Consider the following 19,698-nt stretch of genomic DNA (forward strand, 5'->3'; position numbering starts at 1 on the left):
GCCACATGATCATGACAAAATGGCAGATGCAGTATGTCTGAGTTCCATTCATACTGCCCACAGTCATACTGTATAAAACGGACTTTTCTAACGACCGAGTAGTTCATTTAAATTCAAATGCAGTACCTAGGAAGTGGTTTTGGACGCAGCCATGCTTAAAAAAAAACAAACAAACAAACAAACCTAACCATCAAAGTTTTAATTTAAACAAACATACAAATTAACCACAGTGAATGAATTTGCACAGTGAAATTTTTACCGAAAACAACCCAGAATTTCAATGTAATCATTTCCAACACTGTTTACTGCAAGTTTCTACTCAAAGTAACAACAAAATAAGTCACAAATTTCATCTGGTCTCCCATGAAGCAACATCATCAGTGGTTCCTCACGAGCCGAACGCTTTGGCTTCGGGCCCCGTGTCGGAAGCCGTCTGTCAGGATGGGCTCTCTCCAACTCCTCCTCCTCTTTTCAACTTAATGGAGTGCTTTGATGACATTAGGCATTTCCTCCAGCTGCAACACGCGTAGAGGGAAATGAAAGTAACATATTGGCCCCTGATCGATATCTGGATGGGAGACGTGGAGGGAATACAGCAGTGGTGGAAGGAGAGAAGTGCGTCACCGCTGCAGAACGAGGAGGTGAAGAGAGTGAATGTGTGTGTTTGTGTGTGTGTTGAGGGTGCAGAGATGAGAGCGGCGATCAATGCTGTCAAGACCCTGGAAAGATTCCTAATGAATGAATCACGCTCTCGCAGGTCTTTCAGCATTTAGACCTGCTTCTCCAGAGCAATTCCTATGCTAATAGACTCCAGGGTTATTTTAATGTGGCATGTAAACAAATAATTACAGCTGGGATAGATTGTTTCCTGTGTACACCCAAGTTTGAATACACACATTTTAATAAAAATTTTATAATATTAATCTTTTATTTAGATCTTTAATTAATAATTAATAATTATAATTTATAAAACTAAATAAATCATCAAATTCAATTCAATAAGAATAAAATATATAGCAAAAAAATCTTTAACCTCTAAAAATCACAATGATAATAATAATAATAATAATAATAATAATAATAATAATAGTTATTATATATATAATTATTATAAATTTTTATTTATTTATTGTTGTTGTTATTATTATTATTACTATTTTATACTAAATAGGTCAAAAGCAAAAACTTTTAACTTTAGAATAAAAATATTTATATTTTTATTTTTACAATAATTGTATTATTATTATTATTATTATTATTATTATTTTATATTAAATAGGTCAAACTCAAAAGCTTTTAGCTTTAGAATTTGATTTTTTTACATTAATTCTAGAACTATTGTTTTAATTAATAAATCATTATTTAAATAAAAAATAAAAAATGAAATACATCATTCAATCAATAATCAAAAAGAATTAAAAAATTGCTTAAAAATCTTTAGCCTCTAAAAATCACAATAATAACAACAATAATAATAATAATAATAATTATTATTATTTATACTAAATAGGTCAAAGAATTAGTATTTTTATATTTTTATTTTTACATTAATTCTAGAACTATTATTTTAATTAATTAACAATTTAATAAAAAATCGAAAAAAATCAGATAAATATAATAACCAATAAGAATAAAATACATTGCAAAAATATTTAGCCTCTAAAAATCACAATAATAATAATAATAATAATAATAATAATAATAATAATAATAGTTATTATTATTGATGTTGTTGTTGTGGTTATTATTTTGCACTAAATAGGTCAAACTTAAAAGCTTTTAACTCTAGAATTAAAATGTTTTTACTTTTATTTTTAACATTCATTCTAGAATTATTCCTTCTTTGCCCCCCCAAAAAAAATATATAAGTAAAATGCAGAAATAAAATCCATATTTGACCCAACTGTGGGTTGAAACTGCCCTGGAATTAATTTCTCTCTCTGAGATCTTTCAGCATTGAGACCTGCACCTCCAGAGCAATCCCTATGCTAATAGACTCCAATGTTATTATAATGTGCCATGTAAACAAACAATTACGGCTGCGGCAGATAGATCATATATGCAGTTATTAATAGCTTTCAAGTTAATTCTAAGAAGCTGTCACAGTTTATAATATTAGTGTTGTTCCATATTAAGCCACAAGTTTTGTTTGAGTGTCAGCTATGTGATGCTTTTTTCCAGTATTAATTAATTAATGGATGATAATTAATTCAATCACTGAATGCGTTTCATGCTGTGCCACAGATGTCACATTATTTGCAGTGACAAAGGTGAAGGAAGTTTTTTTTTTAAACAAGTCTAACCCTCCAAATAAAAAACAGAAGCGCAAACAAATAATTCACACAGATGCTAAGAGCAATCTGTCTGCCACAAAACAAGCCAGCAGCGTTACATAAATTTACAGCGGGATGGAAACTATACGACGACAAACTTGCTTATGATTCAGAACTGCTGGCAGACTCTAAGGGATATTGGCCATTGGAGTATTACTTTCATTTATTTCTGCAAGACTGTGATGTGTGTGGTATTATATGACTGGGCAATTTTGGTAACATTGCAAAGAATCATTTTGCTACTCAGGAGTTTTGTCTTGTTGTCCAGTGAAACATCTAAACGAATGGATAGTTGATCAAAAAAAGGTAAATCAGTAACAAATCTCAAGTTTAGCTAACAGTATTGAACGTGTAGATAATTACTAAAAACAAAAACCTACCCTCGGATTGCGGATTCTAGCCAATAAACCAACTTTGCTGCTTTTTTACTGGTAAATACATTTCAGTAGAATTAATGATCTTTAACAAGAATCTTTTCATAAAATAGTTAAAAAAACACATTAAAATATATTAAAATATTAAAATAAAAATTAGTATTACAAATTTTAAAATATTAAAAAATATATTACAAAAATATTATAATAATATTAAAATAATATTAAAATAATCATACAAATAATTCTTTTGCACCCATGTTGGCTGTTAACATTGTTCATTGGTCTGGCATTGACCAATAAAACAGCTTTACCCCTGCCCCACCCCCTGCTCTCCTCCTTACAAGTACAAGTTGAGTTCTGCTACAGAGATCTCGTGAGATGTGTAGCAAATGTGAGAGTGGGAGGATTTGCACATGTAGAGAGAAATCTTTGAGGTTGTGAGTGCCGATTTGTGGTTGTACAGCGAAACTGCAATAAAATGCAGAGGAAAAATTTGCAGAACTCGTGTGTCTGTCCTTTTTGTATTTGTGAATGACATGATCTGCAACTTCGAATTCTAGACGCATTAAAAAATCTATTTATGGAAACTTTTCCTCTGTGGTCAGTTTGCTTGGTAGCTCATCTTGTACGCCATTGTACTTGGGTTGAAGAGTAAAGCACGGTTCTGTAAGACAGACAAACACCATGTGAAATCAGAGTAAAACTATATGGTCACAGTGTTTCTCTTAAGTATGCTTTTGAAAACACTATTGGTTGAGTTTAGGACAGGGTTTAGGTCAGTGGTAAGCTAGGGCTGACAGGCCTTTCTTCTCATGTCTTTAAAACATAAAAACAAAACAAACCCTGAGTAAGATATTTTAGATTTGGAAGAATGTAGAGATCGCCCTCCAGTGGATTTTTCTCACTGAAACGTTCCAACAAAATGTACTAGGAGCAACGCATTTCAGGTTTTGTAAAAATATAGGCCTAAGTACACATCTCTAATGAGTCTGAGTAGTTACTTTAAATCAGAGATGCCCGAAGTAGGGCCTGCGAACCAAAGTTGGCCCATGGTAACCTTTGATTTGGCCCACGATCCCATCTGAAAAGAGAGGAAGAATGATGTGATAGGTGGTTGGGGCAAATGCTGTTGACACAAATCGTCATTTTGAATTTAACATGACCTTTGTTTCTTTGTTTTCTGTTTGAGCTACAAAAAAGCCACCTGAAATTAAATGATTCAATTAAATGTTGTAAATGAATCAGACTTTTAAAATGCAAATGCTGTCACTTGACAGATAGAGGACAATGAACAAGTCATCTGTGAGCAAGTCAAGGTAAAGGCAGGAGCAGCAAGGGTATTCAGCATTGAACTCCATTATTGTGTTATAAATTGAATTGTTTATGTTTACTGTAATAAGTTTATTATAAAATGTTAAACATGATTAACTGCATTAGTTAATAGGATTTAAAGCAACATTTTCTAGTCTTTCTTTTTTTAAAATATTACAGAATAAATTAGAAAATTCCAATTGGCAAATTTATTGTAATACAGTTTGGTATGTATTCGGTCCACAGTCCACAATCAAGTTTTTTTTTTGTCCTTTATAGGAAAGGGTTGGGCACCCTGTTTTAAATGATCATTTTCAGCTATTTTACTTAAGTCTTCAGGTTTATGATTCTGTTTGCTGTTCAAGAAACATTTCTGATTATCAATGTTAAAAATAAGCGCACTGCTTAGTTTATTTTATAGAAACTGTATTACATTTTTTTGATTATTTGATGATTCATTTAATTTTTTTGAGAGCAGAGTTCAACAGAACATTTTATTTAAACCAGCTTATTAAAAAAAACGTTTGAGTTTCATTTGTCTTTTTAAACACAAAAAGAAGATATTTTGAAAAATGATGAAAACCTGTAACCACTGACTTCAATAGTATATGTTTTTCCTACTATGGAAGTCAATGGTTACAGGTTTCAGCATTTTTAAAAATATCTTCTTATGTGTTCAACTGAAAAACAAACAGGTTTGAGACAAGTAAAGGGTGAATAAATCTTTTCCATTTCTCTTTAATGAACATATTAATAAATGTATCTTTTGACTACAAACAAAATAAACAGAACAAGTGTTTTTTTTTTCTATTAAATTACACAATGATGGGAAAGCAAAGATAAAAACATTCGCGTGGAACCAAAGGGGACATATGTCAGGCATACTAAATAGTTCTGAAAGAATCCACTCCCACTGTTCTGCTGAAGCCTGTAATTAACACTCTGCTACATGGTGACATTAATTAGCATCAAAGTTACAAACCCTATGAAGTTTGCACCAAGGGGGCCTTTGGCCTCTACTTATGCATCAGACAGGTAGGAGGACAGACCGTCACTAAAGCAAAAGCTGAATTATTCTTACATAATGGCAGACTTTGCACACATTAGAGATTCGGTGATTAATATGCATGTTCAAGCCAATTAAAACAGAGGACGTTCTCTTTCATGTGCAAAAGCCGTAAAAAGGATCACCAAAAATGTGGCTACGCTAATGTTGTCTGACTAATTTTAGACAAAAATCACAAGGTCATGTTCGGAAAGTCAAGAGAGAGAGAGAGAGAGAGAGAGAGAGAGAGAGAGAGAGAGAGAGAGAGAGAGAGGGAGAGAAAAAAGTAAGTGCAAAATCCCCAGGAACACTCTGTGACCACTCTGACCCCAGATCAGGACACAGAACAGACAGGCAATTCATCTTTTTTGGCGCTCACACACAGCCTGAGCAATTAGGGGTCTGTCTATGACTGGCTTTCTGACCCCGACTGCGGCGTGATTATAATAAATTGCTCAATTAATGCTAGCCTTGCAGTATAAACAATTTTCCGATCTGACTTGATGTTTGATTCAGATTTCCAACTAGCGGTAACGAGTCGCCGGCTTATCTGTCCCTCAGACAAAAGTCTAATTTGTGCCCTGATTCCTCGGACAACGGTAAAAAAATCTGAGCCATTACAATGACAAATGGCTATCTCATTAACCAGAGTCTGGTTATCAGCATAGGTGTTTTTATAGCAGTCTAAACGAAGGCCTCCAAGCGAGTCCAGAAATGAAGCAACTATTTAAATAACGCATTCCCACGTTTTGACATTCTCACAGCATTCAAGCTCAGAGGTGTAGCTTTATAATTCCTCAACATCTCGGAGACTTGACCTCCATGTGATTAATGTTAAGTACAGACAATAGCCCACTGGCTTAGAGGTGGACAGCGTGATTGATCTGCTCTCATTACCAGCTATAGAAGAAGAAGAGCTTACGGTGTGTCAGCATCTATGTCCATTTCCCAGCAGACTGACACTTCCACTATCTTGCCTTTAGTCTGGTTTACCCTGGTTTCCTCAGTGTATAGTATAGAAAATACAGTTGAATTATTAGCCCCCTGAATTATTCGCACCCCTGTTTATTTTCTTCCCCAATTTCTGTTTAACGGAGAGAACACATTTCTAAACATAATAGTTTAAATAACTCATTTCTAATAACTGATTTGTTTTATCTTTGACATGATGACAGTAAATTATATTTGACCAGATATTTCTCAAGACACTTCTATACAGCTTAAAGTGATATTTAAACTGGGTTAACTGGGTTAATTAGGTTAAGGTTAGGGTAATTAGGTAAGTTATTGTATAATGATGGTTTGTTCTATAGACTATCAAAAAAAATATAGCTTAAAGGGGCTAATAATTTTGACCTTAAAATGGTTTTTAAAAAATAAAAACAGCTTTTATTCTAGCCGGAAAAAAAAAACAAATAAGACTTTTTTCCAGAATAAAAAATATTATCAGACATACTGTGAAAATTTCCTTACTCTGTTAAACATCATTTTTGGAAATATTTAAAAAAAATAATAAATTAAAAGGGGGTTTTTCTCATTTCAACTGTACATAAAACAATTCAAGAAAATCACGGAAAAAAATCTTATTGGTAACACTTTTACAATGAGGTCGTATTATTTAATTTTAGCTTATGCATATACTAACATGAACAAACAATTATCAATAGATTCATTACTGTATTTTTTCATGTAATTAACGTTAGTTAATAAAAATACAGTTCTTTATTGTTAGTTCACGTTAGCACATGGTGAATTAATGCTAACAAGCATGAATTATAATTTTAATACGGCATAGTAAATGTTGAACTATGATTAACAAATGCTGTACAAGTATGGTTCATAAATTCATATTAGTAAACATACAAACTAAGGAAACCTTCATGTGAAGTGTGACAATTTTTCACAGTTTAGGTGGAGAATGTGAGATAATCTATGATCATTATTTGGGGAGGAAAAACTGATTCATATAAAAAAAAATATACATTTGTAAATTGTAAAAAGTAATTAAATTCATAGTAACTACCAGATAGTAGAGGTTAACTGCAAAAAACAAACAAAAAAACAAACAAACAAATGTTAAGTGCACCCTGGACCACAAAAAAATAGTCCTAAGTGTATATTTGAGATTTTTACATCATCTGATAGCTGAATAAATAAGCTTTCCATTGATGTACAGTATGAATAGGCCAATGGAAGAATTGATTGTTTTCAGTCACGTGAGATTGCGAAGACCTGGCGGGCAAAACAATGGCTAGTAATGGCAGCTTATACTGGAATCTCCATAGGAAAATGGAACAATGCAGTCAGATTTCCTCCTTCTTAAAGCTGTGAATATTTGAATCACGTCAACTGAACAAAACAAACAAACAAACAAACAAAAAAAGAGATACAAACACAAGCTGTACATTTTGAGCACTTGTGATCCATATACATGTATTTGCATTATTAAAATCTGTCAGGTCCCTGCCAGAGCTCCATTTTGGCGATGTTGACATTGTGGAGAAACCCTCAATGATACAGTCATTGGAGACAGCATTATAGTGTCTGCTTTTATGCTTGGTGTTTATTTACTTTAGTTTAATATTTGCTGGTGGGGAAAACGTATTTGTTCCCTTCTTTATTTATACTTTGATGGTGCATTTTGATTGATACTAGATACTAGATACTATTAGAATAGAAACCTTCTAGGAAAAATCACCTTGTGAGCTCTTAATTCTTAACAGTAATAATAATCACTAAACATTTGAAGCTTTGATATATTTACAGTATTTACATAATGTCTTTATGAAATGTGACTTTTGCTCACAAAAAAGAAAAAAGATTGCTGCTTGTTCAAACTACCTGTTTTAAATAAGCTGAAACAACACAAATCGTGTAATTTCTTTGTCCAGTTTATTTGTTTTAAGTTCAGTCCACTTAAATCTGTAAACCATCAAGTTAACTTAAGCATTTTGTGTTGCGACAACATGAAGCAATTGCATTGGTCCAACAACCTGGTTAGGGGATTTGTAGTTCCCAGCATGCTTTGCGTGTGATTGAACTAAGAGAGGGGAATTTTGACAGTAACAAAAGTAATCTTATGTGTTTAAAGTTAATAGAAAGACTTGTTAAGAGTTTAATCTTTACTTTAGTTTGAAGATTCAGAAGCACCCATGCGTCGGGTGTTGGCAGCTTAATTAGCAAAATTACAGTTTGTTGCTTTGCTCAGTAATCTATGTCCTAAAACTAGTTCTGAGATCAGTCTTAATCAACTGTATATGTAACTCATGAAACATGCCTAAAAATGGCTCTTTTGGTTCATTTAGGATAACTTCAAATAAAACTTCAAAATGTATGACACATGATATTTTCAGACCTTTGAGTTTAAGTTAAATTAAAATACAAATGTATTTCAACCTTTATTTGATAAAATCATGTTGGACCAACTCAACTGTATTTAATTATGTGAATAGTTTTTTTAGTTGGTGCTAAACAAATTTATTGGATGGAAATCCGGCCCTCAATTAAATTGAGTTCATCCAATGAGTTGTTTTTTGAGTGTACTTAACATTGGAATGATTTTGGACATATAGAAAAAAATAGATAAATCTGACTTATACAATGTATTTTTGGCTATTACTACAAACATATCCACGCAACTTAAGACTGGTTTTGTGGTCTAGGTTCACATACTGTATGGTAAAAAATGAATGGAGAAAAAAATTCTGCAACTAAATCAGTGAAAAGGCGGGTGTCACTACTGCTCTTGTCCTCCTCATGAAACTCTGCTCAGACTCTAATTAACAAGCTCTTTGGGTGATGACTAGTATTTCCTTAGAGGAACTCTGGGTTGGTTTCCAGTGTTGTGGGTGTCCTGGTAAATAAAAGGCAGTAAACTGCAGGCAGTGAAATGAGCCAGTGTGGATCAATGACAGGTTCGCCAGGGCCAACAAGGTGCTGTGATTCACCATAATAGAAAAGAAAGTCATGATATCGAGGCTGCCACTGTGTGAAGTACCACCATATGAGTGAGAAAGAAAGAGGGAAAGTTTGAGACTGCTAAAGCTTACTGTGAAAAAAAAAAAAAACTGTCGGAAATCCTGTCAGCTTCTAGCATGAGGAACAAATGAACCACTACAGACTTTCATCAGAAAAGAAAGCACACATACAGTTGAAGTCAGAATTATTACCCCCCCCCCCCTCCTGAATTATTAGCAGCCCTGTTTATTTTTTTCCCCAATGTCTGTTTAATGGAGAGAAGATTTTTTTCAACACATTTCTAAACATAATAGTTAATAACTCATTTCTAATAACTGATTTATTTTATCTTTGCCATGATGACAGTAAATAATATTTTACTAGATATTTTTCAAGACACTAAAGGCTAAACTAGGTTAATTAGGTTAACTAGGCAGGATAGGGTAAGTTATTGTGTAACAATGGTTTGTTCTATAGACTATCGAAAAAAAATTGCTTTAAGGAGCTAATAATTTTGACCTTAAAATGGTTAAAAAATTCAAAACTGCTTTTGTTCTAGCTGAAATAAAACAAATAAGACTTTCTCTAGAAGAAAAAATATTATCAGACATACTGTTAAAATGTCCTTGCTCTGTTAAACATCATTTGGGAAATATTAAAAAAATAATAATAATTCAAATTGGGGGTGGGGGGATACTGCATATCGAATCCAGTACCTTTATCAAAGTTCATGAGAGATGTAGCGATGCCTAATTCAGGAAGGGATCCTTCTTTTGAACTAATCATTTGATTAAGTTTGAACCCTTTTACTGTGCTTTATACATTCTTTATTAATCTCTTTTTCATCTGGCAGAAATAATACTTTAATAACAGGACAGATCTATAATTAAATGGTCATAGAAACTCGCTAAAATATCCACACATACTCAACACAGGTGAAATGAGACAAGCTCTGTTCCTTGATGCATTCAGGGCAGAGGAATAACTAAATCACATTGGGACATCCCTGGCGGCACCTCCATGTCCCTAATGGGACGTTCCAGCACACCCTTCTCTCCTCCTGAGCTCTGCTTAATTAACAACACACGATTCTTAATTATGGAGACCTCAGCATTGATTTTATTTCAGCAAAATGTAACCAAAAACAGCCTCAAGAGAGGTTCAGAGCAGCTGGTGAGGCTCAAACGAAAGACGAATTTCCTTTGCAAGTGGCCGAAAACGCTGCTCATTAAAGTCTTATAATCAATGTGCCCTCTAAAACGCATCATCAAAAACACGCTCACTCTATGTCCACCATGCATTATGTAAATCGCTTCTCAAAAGGTCAAATGCAAATCTGGTGGATGTAAGGACAGACAACTTTTCTAATTTCGTCAATGACAACTTTTTGATCAAACTTTTAAGTAGAAAGATAGTAGGCCCAGAACCGAACATTCCGTCAGCATTCAGTCATCTTGTCACAACCCTGTTTGAGTTCAAGATATTCTGAAGAAAGCCGGAAACCTGTAACCATTGACTTTCCTAGTGTTTCTTTTCCCTACTATGGACGGTCAAGTGCTATCAGTGTCCAGATTTCTTCAAAATATCTTCTTTGAGCTTCAGCAGAAAAAATAGAAATTCATAAAGGTTTAAAACCACTTTAGGGTGAGTAAACGCTGAGAACATTTTCATGTTTGAGTAAACGATCACTTTATAATTATCTACATTCTCACAAAAACAGGTACAACAGTTGCCTTCCTTCATAATTTGAGCAATGAATCTTACATCATTTCTCAATAAATGAAAAGTTTTTATAAATTCAGTCTCCAATGTACTGTTGAAGTCAGAATTATTAGCCTCCCTTTGATTTTTTTTTCTTTTTTAAATATTTCCCAAATGATGTTTAACAGAGCAAGGAAATTTTCACAGTATGTCTGATAATATTTTGTCTTCTGGAGAAAGTCTTATTTGTTTTATTTCAGCTAGAATAAAAGCAGTTTTTGATTCAAAATTATTAGCTCATTTAAGCTGTATTTTTTTCGATAGTCTACAGAACAAACCATCATTATTCAATAACTTGCCTAATTACCCTTCCTAACCTACCAGCTAACCTAATTAACCACGTTCAGACTTTAAATGTCACTTTAAGCTGTATAGAAGTATTCAGAACAATATCTAGTAAAATATTATTTACTGTCATCATGGCAAAGATAAAATAAATCAGCTATTAGAAATGAGTTTTTAAAACTATTATGTTTAGAAATGTGCTGAAACAAAATCTTAAACAGTCTTAAAAATCTGTTAAACAAAAATTGGGGAAAAAATAAACAGAGGGGCTAATAATTCTGACTTCAACTGTGTGTAATTAACAAAGAATGAACAAAGTGTTCATTACAGTATTTGTTCATGTTAGTTAACATTAGTTAATAAAAATACAGTTCTTTATTGTTAGTTCATGTTAGCTCCTGGTGGATTAATGTTAACAAGCATGAGTTATGACTTTAATACGTCAGTAGTAAATGTAAAGTTCATATTAGTAAATATATTACCTAATGAAACCTTATTGTGAAGTGTGAGCATATTATTTCACTGTTCAGGTGGAGAGTGAGAGATAATTATTATCATTATTAGGGATGGAAAAAACGGATTCATATAAAAACATACATTTGTAAAATGTATTTCCTAAAAACTAATTAAGTTCAGTAACTACCAGATAGTTAAACCCCCCAAAATGTTAAGTGCACCCAAGACCACACACAAAAAACAAACAAAAAAAACAGTCCTAAGTGTATATTTGAGATTTTTACATTATCTGATAGCTGAATAAATAAGCTTTCCATTGATGTACAGTATGAATAGGCCAATGGAACAATTGATTGTTTTCAGTCACGTGAGATGTTCAAAGACCTGGCGGGCAAAACAATGACTAGTAATGGCAGCTTAAACTGGAATCTCCATAGAAACGTGGAACAATGCATTCAGTTTTCCTTCTTCAAGCTGTGAATATTTGAATCACATCAACTGAACAAAACAAACAACAACAACAACAAAAAGAAATATAAACACAAACTGTACATTTTGAGCACTTGTGATCCATATATTTGCATTATTAAAAACTGTCAGGTTCCTGCCAGAGCTCCAATTTGGCAATGTTGACATATATCTTATAGAGAAACCCTCAGTCCAATCCTCAGACTGTCGTCAAAACAGAAAGCACATATATCAAATCCAGCACGTTCATCAAAATTCATGAGAGATGTAGCGATGCCTAATTCAATTCAATATCCAATGCATGTCATTAATGCACCAATATGTAAACGAAGTACAAAGGAAAAACGTTTTGCCACAGTCACAGCTTTTGTACCTTCTTTTTCTATAAGTGTATATGAAGATGTTACACCTATAAAATCTTTGAAAACCCTGTGAAATGAGTTAAGCAACTTATTATGTGTCCCCATTAAAAGCAGTGTCTGGATGCGGCCTTGTTTTACATTTCTAGCATAGCTTTTAAAAAAATTCACACGGTTCTTCCATCATTTAACAGTGAAAGTATGTCCATTAAGCCACCGCACATTCCTCAAATTGAACTCAGAAAGAAAACAGAAATGATTAGCCTAATTTAGAAAGGAATGAGCCGCTGATGTGTCAACACAGTCGTGAGGAGGACGAGATAAACTAGCGGGATGCAGGCATGCAGAAAGAGCCCTGAGGAATGAGTCTGATGTCATAACACACGCCTTGAAGATAAATATTTTCTTATAATATAACATATCCACATGAGGGACTGCGTTGTGTCTAATGGCACTTTACTCACATGGAGAATACTGTCTTAGTTGCTAAGCAACGGTTACATAAAAAAATGCAAGCTTAAATCTGAATCCCCTTTGCACATGAAAGTGTCTGGGGATAAAGAGGGGGAGGCTTCCTCTGTGTTTTAAGAAGATGGAGCGAAGATGAACACAAAGAATAATTAATTATAGGTGGAACAATCTCATACAATCACAGTGCTTGTGAGGCATCACAGTATTGATAGTCCTTCATCTTTCATCTTCATCTTCTCCATAAATGTCTACAGTCAATTCACCCTTGACTTCTTAACAGATTGGATTAAAACTTTGTTTTGTGCGTGTAAGGAGGTCCTAGCTGTGATGTTTTAGAGTGTTCTATATTGAATATTGTACGTAATAGAAACAGATTTGGATGATTTATTTAGAAGAAACCTCAATGTTTTCGGTGAAAATGATCATGCATTCTTAAAAACAACAGTTCCAAAAGAGAATCTTTGCAGTGATGTCAGATAAAGTAAGAACCATTTTGGGTTCTTTAAAAAAACCTTCATTCTTTCATTATCCTTCAGTTTAGTCCCTTATTTATCAGGGGTCGCCACAGCGGAATGAACCGCCAACTATTCAAACTTATGTTTTACACAGCGGATGCTCTTCCAGCTGCAACCCAGTACTGGAAAACATCCATACACACTCTCATTCACACACGCACTCATACACTATGGCCAGTTTTGTTTACCCAATTCACCTATAGGGAATGTCTTTGGACTGTGGGGGAAACCGGAGCACCCGGAGAAAACCCACGTAAACACGAGGAGAACATGCAAAGCCGGGACTCGAACCAACGACCTTCTTGCTGTGAGGCAGTGCTAACCACAGAGCCACCATGCCACCCTCTTTAAAGAACATTTCACATCATTTGTTTCTTAGCATGAAGAACTTCTTAATAATCTCAAAAACCTTTTATGGAATGTAAACACTGTGTGGATGTTAAAGATTCTTCTTGGAACAACTGATGACAATAAAGAACCTTTTTTTTTAAAGTGTGTGTCATAATATCTGTGAACGTATGTATTAAACAAGGTTAAACGTCACTACATTGTACAAGTTGAATATAGTTCAGCAATACAAAAAAGATTAACAATAACTGCGACATTTTAATCGCTGCTAATTATTTTAATCTCTTCCAATCACCTATAATCTCTGCACAATATAAACCAGGGTGAGAAATTTACTTCTCCATTAAGGGGCAATATTTGAATATGAATATAATAATATTAAATACTGCTTTTAACAAAATAAATACAAAATATATTACATTTTTGAAACAAAATTAAATAGTTTATCTCATAATAAAATAATTTTAGTGACAATGAGAAATGTTTACTGTAATGGCAAAAACAAAACAAATAAGCTTTTAAGCAAAACAACATATATTGTAACTTCACTGACACTGATTACAATATAATAAAACAAGTTATAAAAGTTTAAAAGTCTTGTAATATCCTCCAGTAACATCTGCATTTCAATGGCCCCCCTATAAATGGTTAATAAAATAAAAATAAAAATGATCTTTCTCATTTTGACACATCTAGTTCTGCCAGCTCCTGACCTACAGTAAAGTAAGAATGAAGGTGACATCCAAAGCGATTCTGTTATTTCCCCACCAACAAGAAGTGCTGGTGTCAGATGCCCTGATTCTGCTGAGCAGTTTCAAATGATGTCCTGAAATCTGCGAAGGCACAACCGAATAAACCACAGCACCCTCTCTCACACACAGAACACATCCCACAGCAGCTAAAACGTTAATCGCAGACAAATTCCACTGCACTAAGTGGGACAATGCACATCTGGTGGGCGAAAGCCTGTGGATTATAGTCTCCACTTGATGCTAAAGCTAACATCCTTAGCAGTTCTTAAAGCACCGTGTGAACTACAGAAGCATGTTAATTCAGTTTACCTTGTGCTAGATCCTCCTCATCCGTGTCCCAGGGCACACAGCCAGGCCAGCGCATGCTGTCCTCCATCCAAAACCAAGATGATGCCAAGTTCGCTCTCTGCATCTTTGCGTAACTTTACCTAACCAAGGCTGCGGACTTAGAAATCTCAGTATTGACCCATTGAGCGGTGCTCCAGCAGCTGGTGCAGTCCCTCCCCTTCTCCCTTTACTCACTGGGACAGTTTCTCGCCCTGCCCCGGAAACGGGCTGCACAGCAGATGTTTTGACTCTCTCTCATTGTCTTTGGCTATGTTTACACTGCTGCATTTATGATGTTTTAAAATGAAAATGATCCTCATCCGTACTGTTTCTGCTGCATTTCAGTAAAGATCTCCATCCACCCTATGTGAAGCTAAAATTAGTAATTCAATTCCTGTACAGATTTGTAAGTATTTGTACAACTGCTCAAATTAGTGCAATTGAGAAATTATTCTCAGAAATTGTACTTTACTAAATAGTTTAAAAATGTGTGCTTGATTAGATTTTTAGTGCTGTATCGGTACTTTTACTCCACCATTTTCCTTCAACAAGAAATCACTACTTTACTGTACGTGTTTTTTTTCTTGTCTACATTGATTCACTGCATTGACTCAGTTCATGTACAGTAACATACTAAAACTAAACTTAAATCTACAACAAGGGGCAACGAGGTAGCACGATCGCCTCACAGCAAGAAGGTCGCTGGTTCGAGCCTCAGCTGGGTCAGTTGTCGTTTCTGTGTGGAGTTTGCATGTTCTCCCCGTGTTCGCGTGGGTTTCATCTGGGTGCTCTGATTTCCCCCACCAGTCCAAAGACATGCAGTACAGGTGAATTGAGTAGGCTAAATTGTCCGTGGTGTATGGGTGTGAATGCGAGTGTATGGATGTTTCCCAGTGATGGGTTGCAGCTGGAAGGGCATCCGCTGCATAAAACACGTGCTGGATAAGTTTTTAGTTCATTCTGCTGTGGCGACCCCAGATTAATACAGGGTCTAAGCCGAAAAGAAAATGAATGAATGAATGAATCTACAGCCAATTTAAAAATAGTATTGAAATAAAATGAATAAATATAAAAATGCAAAACTACAATAACTTTGGCTAGCATAACAACAAATAATAAATAAGTTAATTAATTAATTAATTAATAAATAATATTAAATAAATAAATAAATAAATAAATAAATAAATAAATAAATAAATAAAAACACTCATGGAATGAACTAAAACTAAACTGAAATCTACAGGAAATTTAAAAATAATATTGAAATAAAAATAAATGAAAAAATGAAAAATAAACGTAAAAATGCAAAAATATAATAACTTTGGCCAGCATACCAATGAATAAATAAATGAATAAATAAATGAATAAATAAATAAATAAATAAATAAATAAATCTCCCTGCATTCGCGTGGGTTTCCTCCGGCTGCTCCGGTTTCCCCCACAGTCCAAAGACATGTGGTACAGGTGAATTGGGAAGGCTAAATTGTTCGTGGTGTATGAGTGTGAGTGAGTGTGTATGGATGTTTCCCAGAGATGGGTTGTGGCTAGAAGGGCATCCGCTGCGTAAAAAATGTGCTGGATAAGTTGGCGGTTCATTCCGCTGTGGCGACCCCAAATTAATAAAGGGACTAAGCAGAAAAGAAAATAAATGAATGAATGAATGAATGAATAAGTAAATAAACACTCATGGAATGAACTAAAACTAAACTGAAATTTACAGCACATTTAAAAATAGTATTGAAATAAAAAAATTAATGTAAAAATGCAAAACTACAATAACTTTGGCCAGCATAATAAACAAACAAACAAACAAACAAACAAACAAATAAATAAATAAAAACATTAATAGAATGAACTAAAACTAAACTGAATTGTAGAGCAAATTTAAAAATAGTATCAAAATAAAGAAATAAATGTTTTACATTGATTATTTCAGTGTTTCTCAGCCACGTTCCTGGAAGACCACCTGCACTGCATGTTTTTGTATGTCTCCTTTGTCTGTCACACCTATTCCAGGTCTTTCAGTCTCTGTTAATGAGCTGATGATCTGAATTAGGTGTGTTTGATTAAGGAGACATGAAAATGTGTAGGGCTGGTGGTCCTCCAGGTGCGTGGCTGAGAAACACTGGATTATTTAATGCATTAATTGAAGTAGAAGAATTATCATTATGAATATAATTGCTTCAGACAGATGGATGCTTTATGAATGCAGCAAACACGTACAGTGTGGAATATTAAAAATGTCCAGGAAGATGAGAAATCATTACACACCATGAATGTTTAGAATGCATGTCACTGATGAGAAGATGAAAGATACAAGTGAATATTTTTATCAAATTCAGGGCTTTTTATCTTGATTCAGGGCATCGATATTCTGTGCATCCGAGATGATCAGGCCTCATTTAATATTTTACATTAAACACGGGAAAAAAATGTAAATAGTCAGTAAATACAACTGTAAAATAGAATCAGTCGAAAAATGGACAATACCCTGGCAGAAAATTACCAGTATACTGTACATTATCTGTATACAAACATAAAATTCAACCCACCAACCAATCAACCAACCAATCAATCAATCAATCAATCAATTCAACACCATCTGTTATTTAAGGTCATTTGTTAATCAATCAACATTACAAAAATTAATAAAAAATAATGTCTGCAAGTACCATTCTCCAATGAATGGATTGGATGAATATTTTGATGGAATTATTTAGTGCAAGACATCATAAGTACTTTAGACATCTGTAACACTTACAATGAAAACAAAACAAGATGGCATTTTAAAATAAAGAAAATACACAGGAGGCTTTATTTTCAAAAGTCTGCATTTTGGTCTATCTACACTGAGTACTGTGAATGCCAGACGTAACTGTGGCAAAAGCTGTACGTTTTAAAATAAAAATGCACAAGCGTAAGCGTAGCCTTTGTCTTACTGAACCCTCCCATTATACTTTAATCACAACCACTTACCGTGCGGCAGTGTCAAAAATATGTGATATGCACGCAAGTAATAGCTTTGAAGTACCATAGCTAAAGTGTGACTGATCTAATACTACTAGCCTTGACAGAGTGCCTTTGATATCTCGATTAGAGGAAAGAGCATCCGTGAAAATGCCACAAACAAACATCTCAGCAGTTCGTGAGTTTGGAGATGCAGCTTTTATGTTTGTGTGGGGTCACTTGTGTTTCCGGAGATTAGTACAGCGAATGAGATTTGAACATTTTGTTTAATGTAGGACTGCCTGTAGCTCTTTCTGAATTAAATGATCAAATGTGACTTTTACACCAACACAACTTATCAGTGCTTTGATCTCTTTACAATACAACTTATTTACAGTGATGTAAAGTTATGACTTATAAATACTTAAATTACTGAGAGGAGTTCTTCTCGGGAATTGTACTTTATAAGTAGTTAAATAGATGTACTTTTACTTAACTATATTTTTAGTGCAGTATTAATACTTTTACTGCACTAATTCCTTGCAGTCACTACTTAATTTGTTTATTTTTTCTTGTCTACTGTGATTGGCTAAGTAGAATAATCAGTCCTGTGATTCCCATCCAATCAAATCATGCATAGACAAATCACATCAGACAGACTGAGCTCAAGACATGGATGCTTTATAAATGCAGCAAGCATGTACAGTGTAGAAGCACTAAAAGTGTCCAAAAAGACCAAGAAACAGTTTAGACTGCATGTCACTGATGTAAAGATGAAGAATGTCTACTGTCTGATGACTGAAATCAACAAATTGGGTTACACAATAACTAAATGCACTACAGAATGTTACGTTTTTAAATACATGCACAAATTGCATGTATTCTATCAGTGCTGCAGGAGCTTAGGTTGCGGCGCCAACTGCTGGACACTAGTAGCTTGTTTTAAAACAGCGTTTTAGAAGGAAAACAATCCGCATCCACACTGACGTTTCCCCCAGCATTTTTAAACAAATCTCCGTCCACACTATAACGCTGAAAACGCACATCATGTGACCATACACACTCTGGCATGCACTGCAGTGTATGAGAACTTCTACCAAGATGAGAGCTGTGCACGTCGTACTGTTCATCAAGGATCTAACACTGGATCTAATCTCTCTATATATGTTAAACGTGATATTTAATTTATCCTGTTGTCTCTATCTAACGACATATTCCCCGATTTTGGTCTTTTGAATCTATTACTTGTTCTAAGGTAATGTGTTTTTGGCTGAGCGCAAAGATATAATATATTAATACGTAACCACATACACTGACTCTGCACATTTGACTTATTGCTTGCATTTATGTTCCTATAATGTACAAACCTATTGTATGTTATACTTTTATAATGGCCATTATTAATTATTAAAACTGATATTCAGCAAAAGAGAGGGTATGTTTTGTATTTTCAATGAAAATGAAAGGCAGTTATGTAATAGGCTACGCTTTTTTATAAATATGCATACAGTGAAGATGACGGTCCTATAAATATGCAGCTACACCAGGACGCCTCAACATTTTTAGTGTCTGTTAATTTGCTAATATCAAAATGAAAATAGGCAGTTCCTCATATCATGTTTTCATTATATTGTTAAGATAGTGAAACAACGTAGTCAGGGTGATGTGAATGAGGTTATAAAGTACCTTCTTCCCTTTGAAGATTTATCCAATGTGTCCTCGGGAGTTCCATATCAAACTTGCAAAGTCTGAACTTACAAGGAGAGGATACAAGACTGCACTGTGTGTAGGCTACTTAATATTGAGGAAAAAGCCCCAATTAGAATGTCTGCAGCCCCGCCTCCATTTTCAGATGTCTCCGTTTTCCCCCATCCACACTAACATACTTTTCGGCCTTCGAAAACTCCCGGGTAGTGTGGACGGAAGGTGTAACAAGGCTTAGCAAAACTTATGCGATTTAAAACTAAAGCATATTAGTGTAAAAAGT

The 19,698-nt window shown here is 34.2% G+C and overlaps 1 protein-coding gene across 4 annotated transcripts in view; it reads right to left on the bottom strand.

Annotated features, from left to right (window-relative positions):
• The window catches only part of kaznb (kazrin, periplakin interacting protein b), a 370,845-nt gene that overhangs the window by 146,301 nt on the left and 204,846 nt on the right, over positions 1–19,698 (bottom strand). Inside the window, exon 1 of one of the 4 annotated variants that reach the window (XM_056468006.1) lies at positions 14,748–14,864. The exons of the other annotated variants lie outside the window; for them this stretch is intronic. Within the exon in view, the coding sequence (XP_056323981.1) occupies positions 14,748–14,850 (103 nt within the window). The 5' untranslated portion in view covers positions 14,851–14,864. Of the gene's footprint in view, positions 1–14,747; positions 14,865–19,698 lie in introns of those variants that run through there. 4 annotated transcript variants of the gene reach the window in all.

This window comes from Danio aesculapii, chromosome 11, assembly GCF_903798145.1.
Source record: "Danio aesculapii chromosome 11, fDanAes4.1, whole genome shotgun sequence".
NCBI lineage: Eukaryota > Metazoa > Chordata > Actinopteri > Cypriniformes > Danionidae > Danio > Danio aesculapii.